Source organism: Rhea pennata, chromosome 2 (assembly GCF_028389875.1).
Source record: "Rhea pennata isolate bPtePen1 chromosome 2, bPtePen1.pri, whole genome shotgun sequence".
NCBI lineage: Eukaryota > Metazoa > Chordata > Aves > Rheiformes > Rheidae > Rhea > Rhea pennata.
The window spans coordinates 87,725,103-87,739,346 of NC_084664.1; the positions used below are offsets into that span (position 1 = coordinate 87,725,103).

At 40.1% G+C, this 14,244-nt stretch overlaps 1 protein-coding gene across 3 annotated transcripts in view; it reads right to left on the bottom strand.

The window, feature by feature from the left end:
* Positions 1-4,327: 4,327 nt before the first annotated feature.
* The window catches only part of PIGN (phosphatidylinositol glycan anchor biosynthesis class N), a 107,789-nt gene continuing 97,872 nt past the window's right edge, over positions 4,328-14,244 (bottom strand). For all 3 annotated transcript variants that reach the window (XM_062569843.1, XM_062569844.1, XM_062569842.1), the window contains 3 exons: positions 13,856-13,898; positions 12,179-12,231; positions 4,328-4,615 (listed from right to left, as the gene is read on the bottom strand). In XM_062569843.1, the coding sequence (XP_062425827.1) occupies positions 4,492-4,615; positions 12,179-12,231; positions 13,856-13,898 (220 nt within the window). In that variant the 3' untranslated portion in view covers positions 4,328-4,491. The remainder of the gene's footprint in view (positions 4,616-12,178; positions 12,232-13,855; positions 13,899-14,244) is intronic.

Consider the following 14,244-nt stretch of genomic DNA (forward strand, 5'->3'; position numbering starts at 1 on the left):
CACAGCAATTCACAGGGCATCTGCCCAAAGGCAGTCAGAGGGCACAGAGGAAAAAAAGGCAAAATCCCTTGCCCTAAGGCTGGACGAAGCTCTGTCAGGATGGAGACACAGGTGCCCAGAGCTTCCCAGCCACTATGACAGAGAGCACAGCCCAGAGCAGGTGTGAGAGAGACTTTCTGCCTTCCCCAGAGATATGTTGCCCAGCTGGCTCCCAGCACCCCATTCACCCTCCACACACCCATCCTCTTCCTCAAGGCCTTTTAAGGCAAGTAACCCTCACCACCTGCAAGGGGAAGGCACAGAAAAGGGGATTACAGGATTAAGATGGACAGAAAATTTTGAAGAACCATCAATAAGCCATCTTTTGCCAATGAGCCCTTGAAAATTAGGAGATAGGAGCTGAAATCAGAATTGTAGCATAGCCCAACCAGACAGTGGAGTTCAAGGGTGATGTTAAGAGAGCATGGTTTTATTAAAACTATGAAAGTTCATTCGTATCTTCATTCTCATTCAAGAATATGAGGGCTGTAGCTGCATTTACAACTAACCTACAGCATGCACTGAAATTGCCAAAGCTTGTAAAATCTGATTTACTTTGTGAGGAGGGAGGGGGAAGATCATTTAGTTTGAGTCATAAGAGACCTTGATACAATCTAAGCTTCATCATCTCTGAAGAAACAGCTCACTCCTCGGAATTATATCAAAAGGCTATGTACAGTCTTGAAAATACAATAGCAGAGAACAGTACCTAGAATGAGTGAATACGAGATCTTTGTAACAATGGCTCTTCAGCACAGTTTCTCTTGCCTTGCAACTCCTGGTGGGCACTCCTGGTAGGTACTCCAGGTTTGTGGCTATATCTTCAGGGATCCATGGTTCTGAAAGCTAGCAAACTTAAGCTTGGCTTTTTTTTTTTTTTTTTAATATACATACATACATACATATATATATATATATATACACACATACACACTACCAATCTATTAGAAAAGAAAGAAAAAAAAGAAAAAAAAAAAGAAAAAAAATGTAGCCCCAGGTAAAAATAATGATGTCAATCTACTGGTATTTCCTTGCTTGAGGATTTTTACTGTCTGGAGCCTCACCTGCTCTAGGAGTTGGAGTCTCCTACACTCTCTGTCTGTAACATTGTTGCGGGTGGAAGAAGGAAGTTAGGAGAGCTTGGGGTTCTCAGGAGAAAACACAGGAGCTACCCGATACTTGCACTGTCCTGCATCCCTACTTCTGTGCCCAAAGCCCTGCTCACAAAGAGGGATGATGCTTAAGATTCACAAGCAGAACAGCAGAAAGCCTAAAATCAGCTGAGTACAACATTTTATTACCTACCTTAGCTTTTAAGGTTGTGGAGAACTTTTTATTGCAGATGACATTTGTTCCTGGGAAGGAAGAGAACACATCAGCAGGAGGGAAGAGTCTACTTTGCCACATAGCCCATTGGGCCATAAAAAGTAGCTGAGTGGGAGAATTTTTGACACCTCCCTGTGCTGGAGTAAATCCAAACGTGCAGGCCAAGACTCCAGCAAGAGCCTCCCCTGGGGAGATACAGGAATAGCACAGCCAATCGGCCTCTCTGCAAGAGCTGCTCTCCAAGACTCGCATGGCGTGTGCTAGGAACAGCATTTGCAAACGGCACAGAGATACAAGGGGTTGGCAGGGGAAAGGCAAAGGTCAGCTAAGGCTGCTACTGCTACAGCCCAGTCAGGGCAAATGGCAAACAAAAACAGGCCCTTTCAAAGAAGCACTGGGGAAAAAACGACGTGTGTGTCCTGACTGCTCCCCCATGCCCATCATTCCCTTTTTGTTCTTACAGGAATGGATGCAAAAAACAGAACCTACTTCGGGGAAGGAGACACTATGAGCAGAAAGGATAATTGTTGTGGGTTCCTATTTTGGACACCATTTTAACTTGCCTGTACACCAGAGTACACAGATTACTCCTACTGTTGTATATTAGCAGCACCATATACAGCAGGGCTACCAATGTTTTATTACCAGCCCCTCACGGCAATAAGACATCAAGCTTCAGCTTCTGTGCATTCTCCCAGGGAGCCTACAGCAATAGATAGTACATACCTCCAGTGTTTTCATTTGATAGGTAGGACATCCACTTGGCCCTGTCATAGATAACTAGCATTTTTGACATGTGTGCAGATCTGCCTTCAGGGCAGCAGCCCTGTGGGTCCTACATTCCTACTTTTTGAGTCATTTCCTTCATGTCACATAGAGCAAAGGCAGCTGTTCAGCTGCTCCCATCAGTGTATTTGCTCTATAAAGAGTGGCTTTGGAAAGAGCATCATTCTGGCAACAGAGGCTGGGATGCTCAGTGGTACGGCTGCCTATAGCTGGGTCCACTGAAACAACAGAGCTGTGGACAGAGGTCATCTTGAGATCAGTTAGGTTACACAAAGCTGATGGTTTAGTACCCTTATAGCTTGGGGCTACATACGCTACATACCATGGGACCAAGGTGAGGGTAGTTTTCCCTAGTGAGTTCTCACTGGAGCTGAGGAGAACAGGTTCAGTAGATTGCCATGCCTAGACATAGTCTTTTCTGCAGCCTTGACTTTCTACCTGATCATGGTTGCTCTTGTATAGCAAAACTATCAGCAGCTGGCATACATCCATCCTCCAACATCAAAGTCTTAATTTTTGTTATGTCTTCCGTGACTGTGGCTAGCACAGCTAGCCACATGCCCACAAGGGTCACCAGCCCATTACCTAGTGGAAGAATGTCTCCTTCTCCAGCGATCAGGGGCTCACAAGAGGCATTCTGAGGCTGCACAGGTGACTGCAGGCCCATAATGCAATGTTTACCAGCACTCAACAAGCAGATGGAGGTTTGTGACTGGTTTCTCCCAGCCAAATTTCCTGCAGGGATGACTGGTTTCCAGAGTGTTAAACAGCCGTGTGACCACAGCCAAATGCCAGATGGCTGGAAACTGAGTATTGGAACTGCCCTCATGACGAATGACTAACCTTGGCTGCCAGCACCATGCACTGTGCGTATTGGCTCTTGGATAGGAAGAACTGGCTGCAAGATGAAGTCCGACAAGACTTAGCACAATTTAATGATGCCGTCACACATGGTGAAGAGTGGAAACAAAAAGTATTTTCTTTGATTCACTTTCTTCACTGTGCAAAGCAATCAGCTTCCAAGGCCCTTTTAACTGACTGTGGATGCAAAAAGCTGTTTCAAAGGCAGGACAGGTAGCTCTGTGCAGGGCTTCTGGTGAGCAGCAGATACAATTTTTGCTTAATTCTCAAAAACAGATGACTTCAGGAGCAACAAAGCAATGAACCATAGGTAGGTGCTGCAGTTCTACCAACTTTATAGATTTCAGGTTACTGGTAGGGAAGCTGACACTTGGCATTGGAGAGGCTCTGAAGTTGGAACTCTATCTCAGAGCCTCATGCTATGTATTTACAGTTATTGGATCCCCAGGAGCATCCACAGCAGCAGAGTGTATAGGTGTCACAGCGCTCTCTGCCCTCACTCGTAATCCATGCAGAACAAGATTTGCTTTTGTCTCTCAGCAGAGCCGTTACGCAGGCCGACGTGCAACCAGGAGCAGAACATAAATATTAACAAAAGAAAAAGCCTCCAAGTGGCAGCACGGGTATCGCCCTATGCAAACCACCCACTCTGGCCTCAGTTTCACGACCTCTTTATGCTGATCTGCCTCTCAGCTGCCACTGACACCATCAGCCCCTGCCTTCCCTCACCCAGGAAATTGGTCTGAACACTGTTTTACTATTATTTCATCAGGTTCATGTTCAACTGGATCAATTACTCAATCTTGTTTACTGCTCAGCCTGCTCAAGCGTTACTGCTGGCAGAAGAGACAGCAGGAGAGCAGTCAGAGGCAGCCGTTTGCACTGACGCTGGCTAAAAGCAACTGTCTTAGAGCAATAGTCTCACAATGTATGAGTCCTACTTGCCTCAGTGCACTCTCACATACATAGTCTAAAGCATTTAAACAGCTTGCAAAAGTGTAGCCAGTTTCAGAGGTATTCAAATATATATGCCATATTGGGCAACAGAAAAATCTGTGATCTGCTCCGATTGATTTTGTTTATGCTTTAGTCTGCAAGATACTTATGTGAGGCATGAAATGAAGCTAGGACTTTGCAGACTCCTAATGAGAACGTGCACGTGTGAGATGAACAGCTGGAAGATGAGTTATAATAACTGAAAGTAAACCGCCATCTTTTGTGGACTTAATTGCTGGTTTTACTTTCAAGAAATACAGAATAAAGATGAGACTACTTTAGCCCAGCTGACATCTAAATAACAATCTCCTAACACAAATTTCAGCCACAGGACATCATTTAATCTACATCAACAGAGCACTCTGATCCCTGGATGGGATTTTGGCACTCTAGTCTGTTAACTTGTATTTACATTCCACAGGCAGAGGTTGGTTCAGAGAAAGGCTGAAGGTGGGGAAAATTGCAGGAACATTTAATGTTTCATCACGTTGAATGGTGCTTAGTCTTTCTGGAAAATTCAAGTCTCTTTGTAGTCAGTAGCTGGGCCAGTCCATTCATCAACATCATGAATATGGTCAACGACATCACCAGCACATAGTGGCTAATGCTGCAAGGAGACAGAGTAAGAAAAGGAGAGACAAAATGTAAATTTGCGGAGTGGGAAAAAAAAAAAGAGTTAAACAGCCTTCTGAAAAATGTTCATACCTAATTATTGGCCCAGTACTACATCTTATATACACTTCTCTAGGATGGCAACTTTTATAATAGCACAACAGTGTCAAAACCAAAATCTCTGGCAAAATGAAAGGGGTATAGACAACAGTAAATACAACTGAATGTACACCAAGCAAGTAAGAGCACTGGATGTGTTTTTTCATTCAGCTGGTAATTCAGGGTATGTGACTGAAACCACTGTAATATTTCAATTTTCTGTGAATCGTGTAGAATTTAGGGAGAATTTATAATCAGGTAGACTTTCTTTGGTATACATCAGCTGAGTTGCAATTTTTCAGTCATTGATTATTGAAAGGATAATAAGCAGAAAGATCGTTCTTCACTTGCTCCAGTTCTCACACTATTTGCTTGGGTAGCTGATTTAACAAATATTACAGATAAGATATTGGGTTAGACTTGAGTTTTGACCTAGAACATTCAGCATCCTGTGTTCAATGTTTGAATCAAGCAGCTCTTTAATGTATCTCACTAGCCTTTGAGAAATGAGGACTTTTTTCCAAAATCTAGTGACATAGCCTAGAGTTCCAGATTAAATATTCCTGCACCCATGTCCATCATAGCATCCTGAACCACCCATACAGCTGTTCATTCTTGAACTCTTTGTAATGCCAAGATACTGGCATTAGAGGTATCCATATCTTCTGATGCATCCCATCTCTGCTATTTCAAAACAGATTGCTCTTTAGGAAGAGCAGGATAACTTTAGACTTGAAGAAGTCTGAGCTTATTTACAAGAAAAGGATTCCAAGGAATACTTGGAGGTTTAATGATCTGGTATTTCTGCCCGAGGACTCATTCTGTTTGGCAGTTTAGCCATGAAAGGGCAGTAAAGCTCGTAATTCTGACAGTATCAATCCTCATGACCCCCAGATAGTGACAATCTTGGCACTAGCATCACATAATTTAGTTCTGTGAAGTGTAGAAACACTGGCTCTAACAAAGCTTGGCCATTAACCAGCATGGGAAAATAAAACCAATCCAAAAATTCACTAACGAGTGGGAACTCTTCCATAGTCAGGATATGAGCAACCAAAGGAATCAGTCTGAACATGCTAGATGGAGAGCACTGAAAGGGACTTGACTGCTGCTACAAGTAATTTCTATTATTAAAAAAAAAAAAAAAAAAAAAAAAAAAAAAAAAAAAAAAGCAGTGCAAGCAGACTCAAACCTCAGCAGGTATAGTATACTCCAACATCCTACATCTTGCATCTGTGTGAACTCCCACTTGCACACAGCGCAACTGAAAATATTCATACCCCACCTTGTTTCTGCAGGGAATGTGCAAGATCACACAGTAAGAGCAGGAAATCAGGCAAAAAGCATGCTGTAACCTGGTCAGTCTACTCTGGGCTCTGTAGTTCACAGCACATTTACAATACAGAGATAACACACCTCCTTCCCCAAGAGCAGCCTTTAGAAGTCCACCTGGGTGTGTTACAGACTCAGTATGAGTTTCAGTGCCCCACGGGATGGGACATAACGTTGCACAATGAGAGTCAAACCCTAGCTGCTGTTACCTTTGTGGTGTGCCATGTCTTTAGAGCCTGCACAAGCACCACAGGCATGTAAATTTGCACAACTTTTAAGGGAACAGCCACTCTGGTGAAAGAGCTGCATGGTTTAACATCTCAAGCACTGCTGTTAATATCTCAGGTCGTCTCCTCACAGGGCACCAGAATTTTATTTTTCATGCAAGTAAGAACAACATTTTACTTCTAGCTTTCCAAGAAAGTTTGAAATGTGAAACCCCAAAATTAGAAGTCAAATGAGGACTTTGCTTATTCCCTACAGATACTTTAAGACAGTTATCAGAGGCTTAGCAATTGCTGAAGGCTTGCTGCCATCAGTGTAGGACTTAATACAGACATCTGACTCCCCCCTGCCCCAAAAGGGGCTTTGCCAGATGTGGGTGCTAACAGACGATTTTAGCCAAACATAAAGGAGGGCTTCCTGGAAAGCAAAGTTCTCCCGAAATTCTGCTTAGCTACCTACTAGCCACTTATTTCCCAAATGAGGTCCTTCAGCTACTGCCAAAGGACAGATTTCAGACAGGGATAGCTGCCATAACTATGACCAAAGTCAAATCTGATCAGGAGGTCCCTGTAGTCCTTAAAGTATTCAGGTGAGAGAGGCATCCGTTCTCTCAAAAGCTGTAACCATTTTTTCCCTGCTCTTCCTCCTCTCTCATCAAAACATATAGGCAAAGTAGACTCCAAGCTCCCCGTTGCCATTCTTCCCACACGCACATTTTTGAAGGCATCATTAGAGGTTGCCTGCAACAGTGTGACCAACTAAGACTGATGCTGAGGTGTGCTGCTAAATCAAGCACTGAGGAATTTCTGGCCCACAGCAAACTCCCACAGGATTCAAGAGCATGAAGCATGGTCAACCTCCTCCTCCAAGTCTGACTGTGCTCCATATCCACTGGCTCAGTGTGAAGCCACTTCAGAAGACAATGAGAAGCAAAGATATATGGCAGTATATCTTCTGACAGTATCAATCCTCATGACCCCAGATAGTGACAATCTTGGCACTAGCATAGTGCCTTGGCAACTTCCATAACCAACTAAGCCTTGCTCCAGCCCCTCCCCATATCAGCAGTTCCCTTTACCAGGGAAAGTTCCTATGTTCTTTGGTGATTTTTTACAAAGAAGTCTTTCAAATTTATACACAAAATTCAGGCATCACTGCTAAATACTATAAATAACCCCCCAGCTACACTTACAAAGCTCTTACTACTCTTCTCTTCTTCGTGCCAGCCTGTTTCAAGGTACTAGGGACTGAGTCATTCATGCTTTTATAACGAAGACAGTGCTGTATGCGTTTCTCCCTTGCTATACTGTAAAAAGCAGAATGGCTATGTTCTTTTATTCAAATAACAGATTTTCAGAGTAAAGAAAAAATATATTATGCCACAGAGCGCAACTAAAAGCAATTTCAGTCTACGTGTTATCATATAATGGCAAACAGCCAATATCACTGAGGCTATCAGCAACTGGAACTGCAGAGGCTGCAGGCAGCTCTGCTTGGTAAATTAATTCTCAGGTTGGTATAATGCTGTATTTAAACAAACAAGCAAACAAAGCAAGACTCCCACTGGTATATGCTACAACAATGATGGAAAAATCTTGATCCCTACACAACCCGGAACCACACCCTTGGTTTGATCTATAGTTACAATGAAGCAGGAAATTCTCAAACAGGCTTATTCCATCAGAGCTCAAACCTGAGCTAATAACAAACAAACAAACAAACAAACAAACAAAAAAAAAAAAACAAAAAAAAAAAAAAACAAAAAAAAAGGAGGGGGGGGTGAGATTTCAGGCTCCAAGCAAGTTAAGTCCATCACAAGGGAAGGCAGACTAAGTAATGGGTCATGCTTAAAAAGGAAGAGATGGGCAGGCAAAGGAAAGTAAAGAGAAGAGGTAGCTGGTGGATAGAGTCACAGAGAAAAGAGATCAAACATCATTAGGAAAGGGGAGAGGGGGAAAAAAAAGACCCTTCTCCAGATAACAGTGCCTGTTCTCTCCAGATAGATAATACCTAAGACAGCAGAGAGGATTACAAACTGGTGAGATAAGAAAATAAGAGTATTTTACCTTAGCCATTGAAAAATGGCAACTGAAATGAAACAAAGTAGAACATAACAGCAACCTCTCTTAAAAGAGCTCTTCCCAGAAGTGCTTGAGGATTAGGTTTAGCTCAGCTAGAACCTCATTTCTACATGACATGCTACTTTCAGTGTGCGCTTAGGAACAATCCCACATTTAAGAGCTCAGATTTAGACTCTAAAATTTAAGTCTACTGCATTTTAGGCCAGAGTCCCTCTCCCTCCCTCCTCCATTTCACTTGAAACAATTCACAAATCATGTTACTCTTAGCTCTTACTCTCAAGATTATTGGTAGCACTCTTGTTCTATTGACAAGCCTCTTGTTTTAGTAATCAGGCATAAAAACCTCCCCTTTCCAAAACTACATCTATTTCTGTTATACACTCCAATAATATGCAGATTTAACAGTTCCAGATGCACTTTTTTTTTTAAATATCAACACTGCTGAAACAATTCTCCTATGTTTTCTGCTATTTCAAGAAAATCTAAAAAACAGTCTCCTGTACTTTATCCACATCCCCTGAACTTTGAAACTGGAGAACAACAGTGTAGATTGTATCTATCTCTTTATCTTCCAGCAACTGTTATAAAAAGAGGGAGTGGTAGTGTGTCTGTAAAAAACTATATAATGTTGTCATATAAAACAAGGCCTCAGCGGTTTATCTCAACCATTGGAATATACAACTACTTAGAAACTTTATATAATATACAGATATATCTTTAAAGCCATAAAAAAAATCTATAACATAGCTTTTAAGCCATAGAAATGTTCATTTTAATGACAAAGCAGCAGAAAAAACTAGCTATTCCATTTGCCAGTTACTCAAAATAGAAGAATCTGTCAGAACAAACTTCCCATGATCACAGGTCACAAACTGATGTATCAAAGATATTGGGAAGACTGTATCATTATTTTTATGAATTGTAAGGATGGGTATTTTCTACTGCATATAATGCAGTCTAGGGTGATCTCAAGATGTGTAGGGTAAGAGTAATAGAGTAAGGTTAGTAGACCTCAGAAGCTTGTATTAGTGGCCACTGTAAAGAATTCTACATTCACTGCAAGATTATTACTCTGTTCTTATATTGAAGCAATAAGAAGCTCTCTCTGAAAAAAGTTCAAGTTGGTTTTGGTACCACAATTGAACAAGATGACTTGAAAAGTTTCTAAGAAGTCACAGAGAGATACGGTAGTTGGCAATTTACTGAGACATGGCAATCAATGGTGGGTTGATCATTTGCTGGATGTGGCCACAGGGCTGTATGCTAGATTTGGTGTCACTCAGCATTTCAGTAACGATCTGGAAGAATAGGGAAAAGTAGAAATCTCTTTATGTTTAAAGACAACACTTAAGTGGTACAGCTGCAATACAACTGAGAGAATAAGGACATCATGTTAATGTGGATATGCAGTATGGTACAATGAGATGTAAAGCCAGGAACTAGGGGACAAAATTAAGAAATGGAAACACACGAGTTCAGTAAACAAGAACACTTCCACACAATGAAAGAGGCCCAGTAGGCCACAAAAAAACACCATAAAACAACGGAGAAGGCCTTATTTTTCCTGAAGGATTAAAAACTAGCTCTTACATACAAAAGTTCTGAACACTGGTATTGAAATACTCAAGTGTTGTCAAATGAGTATTTCCTGAACTTATACATTCTTAGTAGAATATCCCTGGAATTCAGCAGAGACTCTAGAGGAAGGAATCTCCCAAACTTCAATAGGCAAATAAATTGCTGCTTTTTTAGTCTTTGATTTCAGTGCTCTGGCAACCACTAATATAAAATGAATCTGGAAAATTATGCTCCCCACCTCCTTCCAAAAAAATTTCTTATCTGTGCCACAAAAAGAAAGAAAAGACGACAGCAGCTGTCCATCCCTAAGGACGCTGCTATTCTTTGTTTCCTGGATTTTTACAGAGGCTCCACTGAGATACAAATGATTGGAAGGAAAAAAAAAAAAAAAAAAAAGGAGAAAAAGAATGATCATTTCCTGCACTGACTCAGTCTTCTCAGGAAAATTTTGGCAACACCTAAAATGTCAAATGAGTAAGGATATTTTCAGAACTTTCTGCCAAAGCAGAATAGCAGGTAACAAGAACGCCACAGAGCTGTCACAGCAGTTGTAGTAAGAGGACACGGAAGAGCCACTTTAGTACTTGTCTCCCACTAAGACCTGCCCACAAGCTTGCAAAGCTCATCTTCCCTCACAGGAATGCACAAAGTATCTTCTGCTGTGGTCTACTGACCCTCAAGCCTGGCAAAATGAAACAGCACAGCGCTGCTCAGTTCTGAAGGTTCAGGGGCTAAAACCGTTGCTTGTGCTAGACAAGAGGAGGATTGCTTCAGTTCTGCATATGGCTTTACCTGGTTTCTTGTGCAACCGAGAATGCTTTATTTTATATACATATTTTACAGACACAAACATATAACATACATAAAAACTACAATAAAATAATGTAAGTGGCAAGGTGAAGCACTCAAAAACAAAGTAATGACAAATCTATGGCTGCATGAGCATTATGTGCTACCACATTATAAATTGATCACAAATTACTTTTTCAAAAGGACTCTTTCAGAGCTTTCTTGAGGGCACAAAGCATATACACCGAGAAGCAGAATTACATTGGTGCATAACCAGCTTCCCTGAAGTCTTGGGAACAAGGCATACTTCCAGTTGAAATAGATCCAAGAAGGTACCATGGTTGTAAATCCCTATGCTACAAAGCCTGTATATCAGAAAGGAAGTTTTTGGTGACCTGTGACAATTTTTATTTTTGCTTGCTAACTCCCAATTAGAGAGCCTCTTGTCAAACAGAAGCGATCATTTCTGCACCTTTAATATGCATATTAATCTACATATGAATTCAAACCACCAAAGGATGAAGCCATCTGACCTACCAAAAACTTGATCTCCTCCCACTGGGAGCTTCCAAAAAGTGGCCATGAGAAGGAATTTTTACCTCCACAAAAAACAAACAGAAAGTGTGTGTGTGTGTGTACACATACATGTACTGGAGGGAGTGTGAGGATGAGCAAAGCAAATGTAGACTAAATAGAATATTAATATTAACCATGGGTCACTATTCAACTTTTGTTTAAATAACAGCTTCAAGTAACCAGATTGGTTGGATTATTAACAACATATTCTCTCAACTTTCTTACAGAATATTACCTCTTTCCACAGCTCAGGGAAGGTAAATCCAAAATGCGTACTTTTCGTTATTTCCGAGATAGTCACAAATAAAGCCAAAAAGTTGAAAATCTACCCTATGAACTTTGCTGTGAAGGCTAGTAGGATTCATAACGCAAAACAGAAATATATTTCTTATAGCTCTAATTTCCATGGTTAAATATTACAGGTTTATTCTCCTCCAACTAGGGGCAGAATAAACGTGTAAGTCTTGCTAGCCACCAGCACATTTACACGAAGCTCATTAATTCACAGGGGATCATATATGGAGTAGATTCAAGGCAACTCATAATTCTGATAATTTCTGGTTTGCATTTTAGTTTTAATTTAAAATATGTTATGTGACTATTGTTTTTTTAAAAATTAAATATTACTAACTGGTTTTCCTACCATGATAAATCCATTACTCATTCCATGTCACTGTGGCACAAATTTTAAGACCCAAGTTTTAGGTTGGGGTGTGTGTGTGTGTGTGTGTGTGTGTGTGTGTGTGTGTGTGTGTAACCTCACCAAAGCATTTGATTAGGGAGAGTAATTGGAAAAATTACAAGAGTTCTAAGTAGATAAACAACAATATTAACCTATGAGCCTTCTGAAAATGCAGCGGAGGCAAAAAATACTGTACCTTGTTCCTATATCGAGCCAGCTTCCATAATCTTTAACTAAAAAGAAAAAGTGCTAGGAAATAAAAAATAACTTTGATTAGTATACCAACATTGCACAACTTGAAACACACAATTAAAAACAGTACTTTAGGCAGTTTACTCAAAGTTCTTAATTCTTCAAGGCAAGACCTTTCCAGGAATGCTCATTTGGACCAAAGTGAAGAATACTCTAGGAGCCTGAAACAGATTTCACATGGTATCAAATACAAACAGATAAGGATAGATTAAGTTCTGTCTAGCTATGTTCGCAAGAAGCAGGGAGGATTACCAGCAGAGAATCTTTGCAGTAAGAAAAGCCAAATCACTTGATTGCTTAAAATAATGGATTCTATAACATCTTGTGCCAAAGAAAAGGCTACATATTGTTTTCTTAGCATTTTTCCCCAAATTTATTTGGGCTACTCAGGCAGTTCCCCATCTTTAAGATGAGACTAATGCTGGGAGAAGACCAAGTTTGAGCTGTCTATTAGTTAATCCCACAAATTCTAGCTGGTGGCCACATTAAACATTTAATAATATTCAAATCCATAAACCAGTTTTATTTTTTATTTTTTTAAAACCTTTTCCATTTCTTGTATACACACGGTTCCTGCATAGCAAACTTCTTTGGTGGTCATGCTTTGCTTTGTTCACCACTACACATTTGCAAATTGTTTTAAAAACATTAAGTCAAAGTAGAAAAATATGAGAGATATAAGACCTCAATCTGAATGGTACATCTCTCTCCACTGTTTTTTTCCCCTTTTGGTCTAGTTGGACTGATTTTATTAGCAAAATGCAATGAGTGTGGTTTACTAGTATTTTAATCCTTTTCCTATGGCAGTTATATATAAAAAAAACTGTTTAGTCAAAAAGATTTTTTTTAAAATGCACAAAACCATACCTTTTCCATTTCTCACTCTACAGACAAAGGAATCATTATTTGGTTTTGTACCAGCTTTTCCCTATAAGCTAAGATCCATAAATCACACTGTACAATCAAGTCACATCAGGAATATTTACTCCAAAGGGCTGAAACTAAAACAGTTTGTGCAAAGTGAGAACACTAACTCTACCTGCTGCTTTAAAAGATGTTCCAGTTTATTTTGTGATACCATGGACATAAGCTCACTGAAGAAAATACTTCCTAATAGCTTATTATAAAGAGCATAACATTTCTTTTCAGATGTTACACATCATCTGGATTCTGACTACTCTAACACTGGAACTGGTGGGTAGTACATTTTTCCTTTTCTCTTTTTTGAGAGAAAAGAGGAGGGGAGAGAGGAGAAGGTTCAAAAATACCTGAAAATTAACTAGATCTGTCACACAGCTAAAACTGATATTCTTATTTAAATCCTTCTTACGAACTTGATCACAAAAAACATATGAAAAATCAGAAATGACAATTCACAATGAAAGAGTCAAAAAGTGAAGTAATAAGAATATTGCCTCTTCAGAGGCCTTAATTACATGAAATTCAAAGAGTGGTGATTGGAGGACTTTTATCTCTATATTATGCTAGGATTCTGATTCAATTTACTGCCCTAGTTCCAAAACCTTTGAAGTCTGAAATAAATTCAGATCTCCCCAGATGGAATTAGGAGAGTACTCTGCTTCTTGATCTTATTTGAACAGAATGTGCAACAGCAGCTTACCAAAGCCATAATGTCTGAAATCACAAGAACAATGAGGAAAAGGCTGAAAGAGAAAAAAAAGAAAGAAAGAAAAAAAAAAGAGAGAATCAGACCATCAACCTTTATTCATGGCCACAGATTATTGCTAAGCTTACTACAACCCCATTAAGAAATTAAAATATAACATGATTTCTTGCACTTGCCTTTCAATCACTCAGATACATGTCAATGTACCAGAGAACAGTTAGAATATGACTAGAGCATTTGGTGCTTGTAATTCCACCCCGCTTGAAAAAGACATTTCAAGTTAACAGAGCTTCAATTTTGTAACAGAGAAACCAAAGACGAGTCATTTACCAGAAAACAAGAGCTGCAACCCAAAGGCTGGGTGTGAGGCATACTTTTAATGC